At 39.1% G+C, this 16,589-nt stretch overlaps 1 protein-coding gene across 2 annotated transcripts in view; it reads right to left on the bottom strand.

The window, feature by feature from the left end:
* The window catches only part of ACSL1 (acyl-CoA synthetase long chain family member 1), a 28,104-nt gene extending 12,704 nt beyond the window's left edge, over nucleotides 1-15,400 (bottom strand). Inside the window, exons 1-10 of one of the 2 annotated variants that reach the window (XM_054383060.1) lie at nucleotides 15,206-15,400; nucleotides 10,825-10,939; nucleotides 10,425-10,489; nucleotides 9,089-9,190; nucleotides 5,544-5,643; nucleotides 5,215-5,393; nucleotides 2,466-2,498; nucleotides 2,237-2,288; nucleotides 1,379-1,452; nucleotides 295-372 (exon numbers count right to left, since the gene is read on the bottom strand). In XM_054383060.1, coding sequence (XP_054239035.1) covers nucleotides 295-372; nucleotides 1,379-1,452; nucleotides 2,237-2,288; nucleotides 2,466-2,498; nucleotides 5,215-5,393; nucleotides 5,544-5,643; nucleotides 9,089-9,190; nucleotides 10,425-10,489; nucleotides 10,825-10,939; nucleotides 15,206-15,400 — 993 coding nt within the window. The remainder of the gene's footprint in view (nucleotides 1-294; nucleotides 373-1,378; nucleotides 1,453-2,236; nucleotides 2,289-2,465; nucleotides 2,499-5,214; nucleotides 5,394-5,543; nucleotides 5,644-9,088; nucleotides 9,191-10,424; nucleotides 10,490-10,824; nucleotides 10,940-15,205) is intronic. The other variant, XM_054383061.1, reaches the window with a different exon arrangement.
* Between the last annotated feature and the right edge of the window lie 1,189 nt (nucleotides 15,401-16,589).

Raw genomic sequence — 16,589 nt, 5'->3', positions numbered from 1 at the left:
TGATATTAGAGGGAATAGGTAGGTAGTGTATATGTGCTCAGGGACTGTCTTGTTCTAGTAGATTTTTTTGTTAACCCTGGCTCTAAGGTTAATGTTTATTTCAATGTGAAAATCAATTGTGTAGTACCCACTGGGTATTATTTATGGGATATTGGTTTTGTGACCCTTACTTCAAGCTCTCATACACACGTGCAAAAGCCAAAACGGAAGAGTGCGTATCATTGGGATTCAAGAGACACGTTCTGTAAGAAAAGCAAGCTTCTCAGTAATTCAGTACAACAAACAGATGCTTACCTCAACAATTCTCTCAAACATATGAGCCAAGGGCAGGAATGATATCAGAACATCATCACAGGAAGGCTTAAGTGTTTTCTGAAAGTGTTAGAAAGAAAATTAATTAATCTGAAGAAAATTAAATTTAATTCTCATTGATGCCTTGTTTTGCCAAAGTTAAACATAACAATGAAATCTACTGTTTGAACTCTGGAGCATGGCCCTTGCTTCAGTATTGGAATGAAGCTTCATTGTTTTTATTTCACTAAAAAGATTCCAGCATGAGTAAACACCCATTGCAGAAAAGGCAGTATTTTGGAGTTGAGTACAGTGACCAGATGAATTCAACTTAACATTCATAGGATTATGAAGAGAAACAAATTCTGATAGAAATCACAGGAAGTTTCATTGTATACATTGGGAGGGAAGGGGTAACGAATAAGGTTAAAGTAGTGTACCTTAGGGGTTTTAAATAAATGCACACTTACATCTTACACTAGAATGTTTGCTTATCCAATTTATCATAAGGCTGATGTGTTTACAGGAGCCAATTGCAAAATCAGTTGCTTAATTTTGAAACAGTTCTATATGCCAAGTACTTGGCAAAGTATGTACAACTATTTTTAATTACATCTGTGTTAGAGCCACCTTCTTAGCTAACCTGCAGATGAACTATAGTAGCCTAATGTAAAAGTTAACACTATCAAATGAAAATTCAGTCATGCTGCTTGCTGATTTACATAATGGCTTTAAGTATTTTGGAGGCTTAATACATTATAGCTTCTCCCATCCTTAGGGGAAAAGGTTAGCCTCCACACAAACCCTCTGTGTGTACTTGTACTAATGACAAACAGCTTGTGGATGTAGAGACATCAAGATTTCTATAACATTTAGCCTGGACCAGATCAAACTGTGCAGTTCTTGACCCTGATAGAAGAAAACAGTAAACACTGACTTCTGACCTAGTATGGGCAGGATGCTGTCAAGTTATATTTTCACTTAGATCTTACTAAAAGTTAAGACCAAAGTTAATGAGATGTCAATGGTTGTTTTACTCCTGAGATAATTCTCTTCATGTAAATACACATTAACCCTTGCAGTTTACCTCTGTACTTTTCATAAAAGCTGAAGCATTGCTGATTACATTTTGATGAGTGATCATTGCTCCTTTGGGGTTTCCTAAGGAAAAAGCACATCAGGATGTAGCAATGAAATTTTTAGGTCCTTTAAGCTACTAAGCAGTGATAAAACTGCTAAATCAGCTGTCTCTTTGATATTAATACCTTTCTTTGTATATCAATTACAGAAGGCAGAGAACTTGCCAATACACTTTCAAGAAGCTGGTAACAGTTAAGGAGTAAGTTTGTGCTGAAGTCCTCAAATTCAGGGACAGCAAATCTTTAAGAAATTGTCATGTTTCTTGGATAAGATTCTTTCCTTCAAAATTCAGCACCTCCGTGAAGATGCAGCTGTCAAACCCATACTAATTTATGTTCTCACATGTGCTTTAAAGACGCAGCTTGTTGTTGTACTCTTCCCTTCTGCTCCCTGCCAGTGTTGCATATTAATTCATAAATGTCAAGTGTGTGATTTCTTGACAGTCCTTGTTTTCATCTTACAGCAAGGCTGCTTAGAGCTAAGGAAGAAATTTTGCTCACGCAGCACAAAAGACAACTATGGAAGAATTAAAAGTCTGAAGTCTGATGCAGAGCCCTCATTGTAATGGAAATACAGGTTCAGCATTTATTTCCAAGCCCCAAAATGTAAGACCTCCATCCCCCAACACCACAACTTTGTATCGATCAATGGGAAAAATCAAAGGGAGCCTTACCATAAAACTTCCCCAGCTACTACTTGCCAAAAAGTTACAGCACCAAGGGAGAGTCTTGAAAAAAATAGGAGGGCTTCTGAATTGATTTTGTATATACAGGATAATAATTCCGCATAACGTAATGAGGTATACCTGTCGTTCCACTGGTGAAACAGATGACTGCTAGATCTTCTGGCTTTGGAGGCTATGAGGGTTAAGAAAGTATTAGCATGGTTAAGATGGCAAGGAAAAAGATTTTCCTGGACAAAACAATTAAATACTAATGTTACATTTGAGCTATTGGGCATAAGGAGATTTGCTGGTTTGATCTACAGAAAGCTATCCAGCTTCAGATTAATTCAAGTATCAATTTCATACTTACCATAGGTTTTTGCCTGTGTGTTCTTCCGAGCTCCTACAAAAAAAAAAAAAAAAAAAAGGGGGAGAGAGTCAGTTTGGATATGGGCATGGAACATTTTTGCTCTAAGTTTACTAGACAAACACCATCATTTTCCATTATTCAGACAGTCTATTACATCATTTTAATATATAAAAAGAGTAATGAAAGCTTTAAAGGATGTTTTAAAGATGCACAGAATAGCTACAGTGTTCTGCAAAGGTGATAACTAATCTAAGTCAGTTTTTTTCCCAGATAGTAAACCAGAAGCCACTCACTAGAGAAGCTCTATGTTAAACAGTGTTATGACAAACCTCGGTTCTATACCTCAAGAAGAAGACACATACCACTGACAAATGTTGAAGAGGAAGCAAGATACATCTCACCAAGCACCTCACACCAACATCAGCACTTGTAAGAGTGAAGACTAAGTTTCCCCTTGAGGGTCAGTGGTGGTTTGCAACTCTCTGAAGCACAGAGAGAACAAGATTCTCGCCTCCAGAACCTCCTCTTCTCTCTACCTCCTTACAATTATTCAAGCTTGACCATTAATGATGTCATAATTTTTAGGCAGAAGAGAATGGATACCAAGAAGATCCTTCTATCATCAAGGATATAACTGATTGAGAAAAAAGATCTTAAAGCTGATGCTCAATATTGAGGAGCTTTAAAGTTTCAAATCAAGACTTATTACTGTCATGCCTATTTAAGACTAGAAACAACAGTAGCTTAAAGACTTCTGCAAATTAAAATGGACCTTTTGTTAAGCATAGCTTTGGAAGCACCCTCGATTTTACTATTGCCTTCACATTCCCAGTGCACAATAGCACTATGCACTCCTTTACTAGCCCTAGACTTCCTCTAGTAAAAGGTACCTTAGATTACCCAAAGTTTTAGGAAAAAAGGGAATGTCCAGAAACAGAGTTAACAGTCCCATACCTGTAAGTGCCCTTTTGAAACAGTGCTGTTATGCAAAAAATGCCTCTATGACAATGTAGCTGTCTGCTCAAAATAGCATCTGCATTTCATGAACTACCAGAAGCTCATTACCTCCCTACTGCCTGTTTTGAGTAAGATCTAGCATTTATTGAATGTACAGCTAATATCCCTACACGTCTTCTGATGTCCTAGAACAGAACTCCCACTTCTCTTCCTACTGAGTAGCCATTTATTCACATATATTCAGCTCTAAGTAACCACAGCATAAGTACAGATATTATGTCTCTGAAACCAAGCCTACAGCATCTGAGAGATACAGAGGAACTAGTCACAAAACCTGTAAAGCATAGCTGAGCAATAAGCTTAAACCAGAAATCCAGAAAACAAGTACTTAAAGCTAGAAATGTTCATTCTATTCTAATCTAAGCTTCTAAACAGTTCATATTTACCTTTCAAGAGATACTAAAAGCCTCTACCCCTTAAAAAGTGACAGAAGTTACTATGCCTGCTCCCTGAAACACTATTAGAAACAATTTGCTTAATTTCTCCCAGATTTAGAGAAGAAGCTCACTGAGCACCTAATACTACATTAATCCAAGCATCGCTGTTAAATAAGAGCTACAAAATACTACTGGAAATCACTAGTTCAGCATCTAAGCTTCTAGCTTAAAGATACAGTCACACCCTGGTTTTGCTTTCCTGCAGCTAGAAGATCCAGCAGAAAACCTCTTCCTCTGCCAAAAACTGTAGTGCAGCTCAAGGAAAGAAGTTGCATTTAGTGTACAAACTCTCAGTCAGGCCAATGTTTTTCCACGTTTAACCCAACCCTCTTGCTACTGAGCTCCAAGTCTCTTACTCTGCATAATGTTTTTAGCCCCATTTCAACCTAGCAGTCTTACTGGGGCTAGCTACAATACAGTTAACCTTTTAAAAGACACACTGTCATTTTTAGGTATTTACCAGAAGGTGGCTCTGTTAACATAGCACTTAAGACAACTATGGAAACAAGTTTATATGAAATGAAGTATTTCACACTAGTTACTGACTCCTGCACAGGGCACGCACTTAAGGCACACTAAACATCCCAGTGAGCCACACCTACACCAGAACTCCATCTGGAACCAGGCTAAACCCAGTTTCATAATATCACAGTAAAAATGTACTTTGTGCAATTTGTTCCTGGGACAAAGTTCTCCAAATGAGTGAAGTTATGAAAGAGACTTGCATAAGAGTTCTATACAGACAAAATAAATATAAGCAAAACCAAGACTTGGCCACTAGGTCACTAAGTAAAATGGCCTCTACTTCCAAAAGCCTGTAAATTGCATTCCCCTGCATTTTACCCTGCAACAACTTACTGCTGTTGTCCTCCTCCCCTTGAAAGCATTTTGTACACAAAGGGTACAGGGGAAAATGCCATGTTTCACAGGCTTTTTTTAAAAATAATTATTTCTGAAGTATTAGTCACCATATATAGTTATGGTACTGCTTCACATAGGCCAGCCTTAAAACTCACATCTGATGTTCAGTCTGGACAATGTTAACATGCATTTGTTCTGCTATCTTGGCATATATGCTTTTTACATTTTGAGCGGTGTGAAATACTATTAGCAAGTAGTTTCCCTTCCATTTTTCAAAAATATCTTGTATGTAAACTTCATTCCCAGAGAAAGTTAATTCTTAAACTAATCCACCACATTTTGTTCATGGTCCTAAAAATCTGTTCAACAGATACTGTCTTCTTCCTCCACAAGTTCACAGGATGAAAGCAGTAAAGCAAGTTAAGTGTGCTTACTTCTATTTCTCTCATACTGAAGACTTCCACCCCACACTTTTTGCCACGTTCCACAAGATCCATGCCAAAAGGCTCCATGATAACAATGGTGTTGAGTATTGGAGTTTCCCCTTTTTCGACACTAGTCAGCAGAAGTTTAGCCTTATCAGGTTTGTCACAGAAAACCAATGACAAGTCAGCTGATGAAAGAGAATGATATTATCAGTATGAGGAGTTTAATTTAGACTAGATCCATTCATACATCAGAATGTGGTAATAAAAGACTCTTCAGAAGAAGGCTACAGCTTTGCCATCATGCATTCAGTTGCTGAACTACTACAGTATCCTACCTTTGTTCACAATGTATGAAATTGCTTCGGCTCCCAGTGTGTCATAGAGTGGCACCACAACCATGGAATATGCATAGCACCCTTGTTCAATGATAACCCACTGCACAAAACAAAAGGAAGATGCAAGTCACTGTATTTACTGTTTACTGTTATGAAAACAGACCTCCAAGAAAGACTCAGATTTGTTTCCAACAAGGAAGATAATAGGACAGGGCTCATTTGGATAAGACTTTCTGAAAAAACAGGTGGCAGTTTGTATTTTTTGACTTTGAAGATCTACTAAAGCCTTGTATTTGTGGAAAGAGGAAAGAACACAAACAACAAGGAGCTATAGGAAAGAATCAAATTCAATAAAGTTCAAGTCTGCCCCAAAGAGCAATTTTAAACCCTTATGAAAAGCAGTTAACCTTAACTGTCTCCTTAGTTTACAAATTAACAAAATGGGACTGAATAAGATCACTCTCTCTCTCTCTCGTTTTTGGGTTATCAAGGTAGCCAGGGCCTTCAATATTCCATAATACCACAGTATACCAATCAGTGAAGGTCTTGACACACATTTATATACACAGAGTATTCTTACCTCTACATGAGTTACATGTCATTTGATGGCCAGACATGCAACACATGCAGTTACACTAGAAGTCCTTTGGAAAGCCAGCCCCAGAAAATTTCCCAGCATTTCTCAAGTTTAACCATTCTTGTTTAAAGGAGTCTAATCTGAAGACTTCTATAAAGAAATGCAATTACACCCATGCAAGCTGCAATAAGGAGGATCTGCCTGCTAACAAGTGTAGTACTTCACATAATGGAAGTTGCAGCTACAGTGTGATGTAGGCTGACAATGCTTTACAGCAAGCCTGATTCCATCCAAAGTACCACCAGGATAAGATAGTGCTTTTTTTCCAGACAGTAGCTATGGGGCATAGCTTGAAAACAGCTAGCTACATCAATTACAAGATAGCATATGGCTCCTGAAATGGGACCCTCTGGACACATTAAGAGGTCAATGGATCTGCAACATTTCAGGTTTTGCCCATCAAGGAAGAGTGTTAAAAACCTTTCAACATAGCACCTTTATTCAGTTCCAGTTACAGGAAGAAATAACATGCATCTTGAGAAAAATTAGCAGAACATACAATTCAATCAGGATTGTATTAACAAGGGTGCTTGTTTCCCTTCCCTGCCCCCAAACTCTGTCACACTTTCCCATGTTTTTGCAGGACATGAGCCAGTTACCTCACCCTTGTAAGATGACATTTAAATATTATTCAGCTGCTTATTCTATATAACCACCAGAGGGTATGTTAACAAAATCGCTAAATCTCAGTTTTCACAAATTGTTTAGTAGGGGCAAATTCCCTAAAGTAAGTTCTCTGACACAGCCTTAAACACAGATTTTTTTACCTATTGCAAAAATGCTTTCAGAAAACTGCACATCTCTCGTCTGAAAAGGTTTTTAGTAAAGCTAATACAAGGCCAGTTAACATGTAACTGGACAGAATTTCATGGAGACATACAGGTAAGTCTAAGCTGGCACATTTACATCAGACATGAAAGGGCCAACTGCATATTTCTTCCCAGCTAGCATTCACCTGTACCTGTAACAAGGGGGCAGCTGTTCTGCTATTCAGCAGCCTTAAGTTTAATGGGGGGTGGGGTGTCTATTACAGCAGACCTCAGAAGCTACACACAGTGATAAAGGCTTCCTGTTGCAACCTCTTACATACCATCACTCTCAATACAACATCTTTTTCTGCACTACCAAGACCTTTTTCTTCCATTTTAGCATCTGAAGTCAAGAGTATTTAAATACAAATATTAAACCTGGACATTTCAGTTCCCACTCTGAGCCCCATTAAGCAACTAGCACTGAATACAGACTCAGTTTCAATTTCCTTTCTGACATGGCTCTGGTCTGTTAAGAAATACTATATTTCACTGTCCTGTTTTCTCAATCCAAACCACGTGGTTTCCAGTTATTCAAAAGAGAAAGTAATATCTTTGTGTCAATCCAGGCTTACTTTTTTAGTGAATACTTAAAGAAGTAGCATATTTGGATTTTTCCCATTAGGGGATTTCCCCAGCAATTATTCCCTGAACTGGAAAATGTGAATGATTTTGCACAAAAAACCTTCGCAATCTCCTGCCTGAATTAGCGATTATGTTGGGGATGTCACAACACCCATCCAGTAGGTTCTCAGCAGGGGAAATCCCAGGTTTAAAGTTACTGGTTTAAGCAAGTCTTTCCAGCTCATTCCTGACCCAACTCACAAGCCTGCTGGAGCAATGAAGCTCAAGCATATTATGTGTTCTAAGAGCAGACCACGCTACCATGCTCTCCTTCAGAAAATCCAATCACTCAGCAAAGAGCTTGCATCCTAATATCTGTAGAGAAACAGTTCAAACTCACACAACACTAACACCTGGCTCCCTTTTTCACTTCCAGTCCACAATGTCATAAGCACAGGAGACTCAACTCAAGAGCCTGTGACACCATGTCATTTAGCAGCTTTAGAGACACCCCAGACTTTATTGCAGAAAAAAAAAGTGCAACTATTAGAACCAGAATTTTATCAGGAAAAGCCAAGCAGTAAGCTACTACATATGTAAGAGTCTAGATAATGGCACCCATCTGAATGTTTAATCAACAGGACCACATATTTTTCAAAAAAATTAATATCCAGTCTGTTGTAATACAGATTTTTGATTGAGCTTAATACAGCAAGTACTAGCTCGAGCTACTATGTGCATAAATACAGGACTGAATTTCTCTCACTTATTAAATAAATTTAATAAGCAAATGTGGAAAATATTTACTGAATATTTCAGGGAACAGCAATCTAGAACCACTTCTGGGTTAAAAACAGATAGAAATTAGTTAATCTAATCTAGGTATGCCCATAGTGGTCTTAAAGTCAAAATATAATTTTGCTTTTTCAGAGGAACTTTAATTAGGTTGTTTTCTTGACTCTTTCTGCCCATTTAATGTACTGCACCAGTGGTTCTCCCTCCCAGAATCTTTGTGCCTAGAGCCTCTGCCAGAGAGATCTATCATCTTTAGCCATCTTTTATTTGTCCAAATATTTAATCACTGAAGTGTTTCTTCAGGTTTTGAAGGGTGTAAAGCCCAACTTGTGACTTCCAAACACTTTCAATTACACTGTACTCCAACATCATTTTAAGAGAGAAAGCAAATGATAATTACATTCACCAAGTACTGTATTAGCTTCCCACTAAACAGGCCTGCTCTATAAACTAACAAAAGGAGAGAATGACTTAAATTATTCCAGATTAGCTGATTCTCATCCTGCTCTCCAGCCTTCTACACTCATCTCTGGGAAGAAAAGAGCTAAATCAGTTATCAGTTTTGGTTCTTAGCTAAAAATGCTATGTCTATGGCTTGTGGGTCTATGATGTCAGCCTTTAGCCTTTTCCCAACATCAACTCTTAGTAGGGAAGCTCAGTACACCACCAAAAGGCAACAGATGAGATGTGCACTTCAGTAGTAGCTAGACCATCAATACACACACTGTCAATTAAATTACCTCAGGTCTGTTTTGTGAAAAGATTCCTATATATTGAATTTGAGATGGTTTGAAGCCTCGGTGAAGTAACGCAGAGCCCACATACTCACATCTGTCTGAAACCTGGAGAGGCCAAAGAGAAGATAAAAAGAAGCAGCTCATCACTGTACATCCCTCAATACTATATTAAGTCTTCCAGTAACAAGACAAATAACTTATGAAGCAGACAGAGGTTTTCTAGGCTATTTTGGATGTCCTCTGTGACTTAGGTAGCCTAAATATTGTCCTGCCATTACAATGCACTGATTGCAGATACTACACTTACACTTTGTCTGTGGAAGACACACTTGATCCAGCTGGACTTGAAAGTATTAAATGCAAGTGCAAACATTAAATTCACAGACAAAGGCAGGGTTGTTTTGTTGTACCTGTATTAAAATCCAGATGTGATGCTGAAGTGATTTAGCATTACATTCCTACTCTATCACAAGCACTACACGTGCCATACTTCTGCTTCATTCGGTGCCTATGGGAATGGCATTTCTCTCTTCAAAATGTGGGAGAATCAGGGAGGCAAAACCCAGCTGGTTTTATAAAAGAAGGCTGGGAAGACAACTTTCTAAATTCTTTCCATATGGAATGACCTGAACCAATGTTAGTCACACAACTCAAACAGCAAAGCACCTAACAAGTGATCAGCAAAATCACCTTTGAAAAAGTGATGTCTCCTACATACAGAAGGTGTTTAATAACCTTAACAGTAGGCAATAGGGAAGGTTTATGGACACCTGGAACACAATAATTGGTAAAATCAGGAACTACCTAAAAGCATGCCACTGTTAAAGATTTTTAGCAATCATGAAGGAGCATGTTACTAGTTTGAAACATTTTTTAGCACTCTATACAACCCTCATTCAGTGCTATGGAGACACACTTCCAAGAAGTACAAGTAACATCTGTAGATAGGACTTTTCCTAGTGTAAGATAAGCCTCTCAATCAGCACCTGAAGTAGTAGCAGTCTGAGTCCCTGAATACTACTTTAAAGCTGCAGTCATTTAGAGGCAGTGTCCAAAGTTCTAAACAGTTCAGCAATGAGATGCTAAAAGCTGCCAAGATTAAAAAAATCCCAAATAAAACCATTAAACCAAACGCAGGATATATTCTTCTCCCCCTTGTACATACTTGAGGATGTTTCTTTAAAACACACTGATAGGAACTAGAACCTTTCTGCAATATTCTATTATTTTAAAGCATCTATAAATAATTAAGATTTGTCATATCACATTACTGGATGCTGTATCAATGGGTATCAGCAAACAAAAGCAGGTCTAGCACTAAGTTAGAGAGACTACTTACCTCTTTATAGGAGATCCACTCATATGGCTGGTTTGGTTTTCTAAAACCTAGACATGGACCATTATCTAAAAAAGATATTAAAAAGTTACTCAAAATGTAACCCCAGATTCCTCTGTCTTGACATCATACTAACTACACTTGCAGTGTTAAGCCTCTACATTCCTCGTAGAAACCTTCAGAAAAACTTTTTTTCAAAAGAGAAAGCTGGGGAAGGTGACAGATGTTTAGGCTACAGAACAGCACTGATTTCAGTCACACAACTCTGCTTCACAAGAGGTCCCTTCAAGAAAGCTCACATCCAATACATTTTATTGTATTGCTCAGCAGATATCCCCTAACCCCAACTGTTTTCAGAGTCCAGACCTTTAGTTATTCACATTGGGAAAATTTTTAGACTTACTTGATACTTGCAAACCCCTTTGGAAGAGATCATAAACTGTTCTCACATCATCATAGTAGTAAATCAACGGGTCATCACTGTTAAGAAGAGCAGATCTTCGAGCATGCTCACTACCCTAAGAAAACCAGTTAGAAAGGTTAAACACATTTGTTAGTTATAAATGAACAGGAATTTCCACAAGGAACAAGAACACTTCCTCTGTTAAGCTTTGGTATAAGCCTTGGCAAATTCTGCCAGAGACAACTTCAGTTCTTTTCACCATCAGGGCAGAGATCTGCAAGGTTTCCCAGAACACTGTTTGAAGAGTCAGACTGCTCCCTGCATTACCAAAATCTGCGAGGGAAAATCATATTCCTCAGATATCCGTGATAGCACAGAACAAATGAGAACAACAAAATGCTCTTTGACACTCCTTACTAGACAAAGGTTTTTTCTTAAATGTTTTACTCTGTTGCAGCATACAGCATAATTAATTCAACCAAGCTTTCTAAAGCTCTTTGATTTAGAGCCTCAGAGCTCTCTAGATACAATACGAATGCTGAGATTCTAATCTGTTTCTAAGATTACAAAACGTAATCCATACTGTGCTTTCAAAACCTAAATGATTAAAGGTGGCCAACACCACTCTAACTGCTCTCATATTACTTTGTACCAGATAAAAATTGAGTCCTTTAATCCATCCAGTTTAAAGTTCCATCTTACCAAAGGTTTCCTCCTGATCTAATTAGAGGACAACACTGTCTTGAGGATTAAAACCACCATTTTTCAGCAAATGAGCATTTTATAGGCTACAGTTGGGAGTCAATGCAAGAATTTAATGGTTCATACTTTTAACATAGCCTTTTTAGAGTTGACTGCTTAAATCTCATTATATTGATCAAGTTTCACAAACTGTAGTTATGCTATTGGGACATATTAGTCCTGCTATAAGGACAGACACCTACAAGCACATTCCTAGCAGGAAGAGCCTAGCTGGTCAAACAAGAGGATATTGGCTAAACACTAAGTTTATCTACCAGTGGTTGCAGTCAACTCTTGGCCCTTTCAAAGTCAAATTCTGGATTAACTAAATCTGTGCCCAAATTGTGCTACTACCCACAATGTCAAAAATCTATTCACATGGAATCATAGGCTTTTCCCAACCACTGGTTTATTTTTCTGTTTACAAAGTACCCTGGAAGACCAGAGAGCATTTGCTCATGTATAAGCTACATAGACAGATTTATCTGCAGAAGATGTCATATTGTCTGTGTCCACAGAAAAACACAAAGACAGAAAAATATTTTAACACTAGAACAAGTCTAACTTGTTTCAGCAAAACACTCTGGGTAATGCAGTGCTTGCCACTCCTTTGACAGTAAGTTGAAACCTACACTGTGAACATGACCCAGAACAAGTTAATGACTGGCTTACCTCTAAAAATTCATAACATTAGAAATTCAAGAGCATACTTGCACTCAGACCAACATCTACTCTAGAAGAAATAAACAGATCACTAGTACATGTCTCTGTCGGGAAGGAAAAACAGAACTGGTTGCTTTATTGCACTGGTTTCACAGATCTTGGCTTACCAAGATCAGCTTCTATTTTCCTGATTTATCACCTCTGGAACTCCTCTGAGAAAGATTAGAGTGTAGTTTGTAATCACATTCATTGGTAATGTCAACAAGTACAATGTATCGGTACCATGCTTGGTGTGCTACAGTTTCTACTTGAGGTGAAACAATATCCTAAGCCAGCTACAATGAAGAAGTGTTTGTTTTCCCCTAGTCTGAACTACTACTGTTTTGTTTACACACCCTATTACTCAGCACCACAAAAGCAGTTTTTGGTCAGTGCCTCAGGCCCTGCAAAGTTGGAGAAAACTTAACAGCCAGCACACTGTTTTGATACAAGGTCGGCTGCACTGTCTTTCTGAGAAACAGAAGCTGTAACAGACTACTATTGAGAAGACCCCATCCATTCTCATGATTTTTCAGTAAAAGGAAGCATATCCAACTTAGGGTTCTGGTTACTTTTTTCTTCTTCACAAAGTGAGGTGAAATTACCTGACTTTTCAACAGTTCTAGAGTAAGAGTTCCGCTTAAAAACACTCAGCACCTTGTGTGAAGCCCGTCATGATTCAAGTATTTTCTTCAGAGATGCAGTGAAATACACCTGGATATGCTGAAGATCATTTAGATCTTACCTCATGCTCTCAGGTCTGAATTAATCTGCTAGGTGAGATTATGGCATTGGACTACATTTTGCTTGAGTATCAAGAACTCTGTCTTAAGAGCCTATCCAAAGGGTCCTCATCCAGAATTTGTGCAGTATCAGGTAAAGTTCTGTTCCCAGCAGTGTCTTCTAAAAATCAATGGTCATTACAACCAAAGATCTGAATCTCAGGATTGGGATGTTTGGCTGATTTCACACAAGTTATTTGGATGTGAGATCTAACAGAGCTGACTGGTACAAAGGTAAGCGCTCAAAGGGGTTGTCAGCATTACCAAAGTGTCAAGGAGCTAAGCAATAAAATCTTATTAATTTGAGAACAGCCTCTCATTACTCATGAAAGGCAGCCCTTGCAGCACTTCAGGAAGCTGCAGGAAACTGACCCACTACACAGTGAGTGCTTCATATTAAGTAGGACTTTGGTACTGGTTTAGAACAGTAACAGCTGAAGGAAACAGACTTGTGCTACAGAGGCATGCGTTACTCTCCATGTGCAGTCACATCAGACAGCTGCTTTCGTTTGAGCCATGGGCATGCTTCTTGTTGACACAGGCTCCTTAGGATAAGCAGTAATGTCAAAACACACTGTTGCCTCAAAGGCAAGACCAAATTCTGGCTTTTCTGAGCAGGCAAGTATACTAGCAAGTGGTACGTTGGCCATCAACATCACGTTCTGAGCAGAAAGAAGTATAAATATTCTGAGTTGGCCATACATTTTTATAATTTTGATTATAATCTCTAGGTAAGCACACCAGGTAAAACTGATCACTTGATATGTAGACAATCATGACTAAGGTAAGCTAGAGTTCTGTTAATGTATCAGGAGAATGTAACTAGGTTTAAAAGTGTTCATGAGTTTAGTGCCTCTCTTCATATTTGAATGTCTTAAAAGACAAAAAAAGCCAGAGTCATCAATCCAGATTCTTACTACTAGACAGGCCAGTTTATTTATATCCTACCCTTGACATGCTTTATTAGAACTCGAGACAAATAGAAGCATTTATATTTATAAAGCAAAATTTAATATATTTGACAGCCATACACCTGCACTCAAATCAATAGCCAAACTCATTCAGCTATTGGTCACCAATGAAAAGAGCAACCTACAAGCAGACAGATTCAGATGTACAACTACAGACATTAAAGGTACACAAGCTTTGCAAAATACAGGACTAAAGACCCTATTTCTACCATTACTGTAGCACTAAAATGCTTAACAATATAGTGTGTGATTGAGTACCACATGAGTCTCAGCAATGCAGTCTCAAACAGACTTTATTTAGAATCACTCCTCATTAATCTCCCCTCTTCCAGACAAGGGATACAAGTGAATTCTGAAAGATATTCACCTATACCTCTGAGAAGTTCCCCTGGAAAGATCAGGTAGGGCGTTTGGAGAACATGGGGTATCATTCAGTCAAATGCAGCTGTAGTATGTATACTCTGAAGGCCATGGGCACACATTTAGAGTAGATGCCACAATTAAAAGCTCTGCTACCTCCAGGAAGATTTTGTACTGATACTCAACCTAGTATGCAATTTTTATGCTTACTTAATGATCATTAAAATGGGTCACTGGGTGCTGGCCTACCAAATCAAAGCTTTACAGAGATGGGAAGCGACCTGGAACAGCTTTAATTTCAACTTACTTTATGGTTGGGATCTCTTGGCAGGACTAATAGATCTTTCCATAGATCATCTGAGGACAATTAATATCCTCTCCATGCTTGTAACCCAATATAAAGTCTCATCTGTCAGCTATTATGAACAAAATATTGTAACAGAAAAGTATTAGCCTAATCAGGATACACCAGCACACATACTGACCAAGGTCTAATTTAACATAGCCAGGAACTGAAAACAACTCCTGTGACAATTTCTAATATGCACAAGTTTTCTGCCACCAGTCAGATCAAAAACTGTTCTCAGTCTTTCTCCCATGCTAGTTACTACCACTGACTTCAACCATCAAACTGGTTTCCAAATTCAGAAAGCTGAAAAACTGAGTTCAAGTCATAGTTCAGGAAAAAAACAAACAAAACCAAACACACAGATACACCAAGCCCCGAAATGTATCCCACTCCACTAAGAGTTTAGAAACACCCTTATGTAAATCAGTATTTGGTCTCTTAGGCTTCAAAATTCTGCATCATGACGTGACACTTACCTCTATTTCCACAGACTGCATTCCTAAATCACATGGTGGCTTCAGTGCTTTAGGTCTTGTTGCATACCAGTAGGTCGTGAGAGCTGCAAAAGCACCGACGCCCATCAGCGTATTTGTCGGGAGGGTGCGCACATACTGCCTGACATCCCCAAGCTCCGGCATTCGTAGGTGTCTGAACAACTCATGTGCTTGCATTGCAACTCAGTGCAGTTGGCCCAGGGCTGGGATCTGTTGATATGAAAGAAGGTTACAGACAAAGATTTGAAAATCACTTTCCATTCATTGTTGAATGTATGCTCTGTCCTACCAGCTTCCCACTATCAAGATAACCTGACCTGCCACTAGGCAGGCGATACCTTTAGACTTCTGTGCTGCATTTGAGCAAGCAGCTACTGGTTCATACTGCATAAAAACAGGTGGGACTGACTGGAGGTGATTTCTTCAGGGTTTTAATATTATTTTTAACAGACAGTGCATTTAAAGAAAAAAAAAAAGGCAAGCTTTGTTAAGGACAGCATTTCACAACTGCAAAATAGTTGTCTGTAGAGTAACTGTACCATAATACTGTTTAAACAGTAAGTGTAAAACAGGGAAGTCTGAGAGAGGGAGACCTGGGCTGCAAGATGTAAACTTGCTTCCATTAATCATCCTAATCCTATGGTAGCATAGCAGGATTTCTCATCTAAACCCAGTAAAATAAACTCTCTGTCTTCTACCCTTCCTTCCATCATGCACAGAAAGCTCAGTACAGCAAGCTGCCTTCAAAGCTGATATGCTCCCACAGCTCTTCCATGCTAGCAAGCTTCCTATTTTCCCCACAATTTATATCTGGCCATGAGGCAGATGAAAGCAGCATCTAAGGGGGCCCAAGGCAGCAGCACACAGCAGTATAATCAAGTACAGGAAGCACATTTGATTTGTCACGTTCACACAGAAGGAAGAGTCAAAAGAGGCTGCTCCCTGCTAGTGCTTGCTGACACGGATATTCCATTGCAAGAACCAGCCATGGAAAAAAGGATAGCAGTCAGCTCAGCTGGTGCTCTCCTCTACAGCCAAGGTCTCCCAGGACGCCTGTCACATGCCAAACCCACCAGCTCCTGCCCAGTAGGTGAGAGGTAAGCAGCAGGCAGCCAGCCTGCCTGGGGCCAATGGCAGTCCACACCCCTGTCACCCCACCAATGGGGCCTGCTTGCCTAGCTGGCAGAGGCACCCACAGGCACCTGTCACCCACTCAGCTGCCCAGCCAGGGGCTGGCCACTGCCACCATCCCAGTGGTGCAGCAGGGAGTGACACTTTCCTGCTTGCCTGAATTGCCAAGCATTTATTCAGATCATTTAGGTCCAGCCATTTCCTATGGACAATAAAAATTAAACAAAAGACCTAA

This window comes from Indicator indicator, chromosome 8, assembly GCF_027791375.1.
Source record: "Indicator indicator isolate 239-I01 chromosome 8, UM_Iind_1.1, whole genome shotgun sequence".
In the NCBI taxonomy this organism is placed as follows: Eukaryota; Metazoa; Chordata; class Aves; order Piciformes; family Indicatoridae; genus Indicator; species Indicator indicator.
The sequence above is the reverse complement of the archived record's forward strand: the minus strand, read 5'-3'. Positions and strand labels throughout refer to the sequence as shown.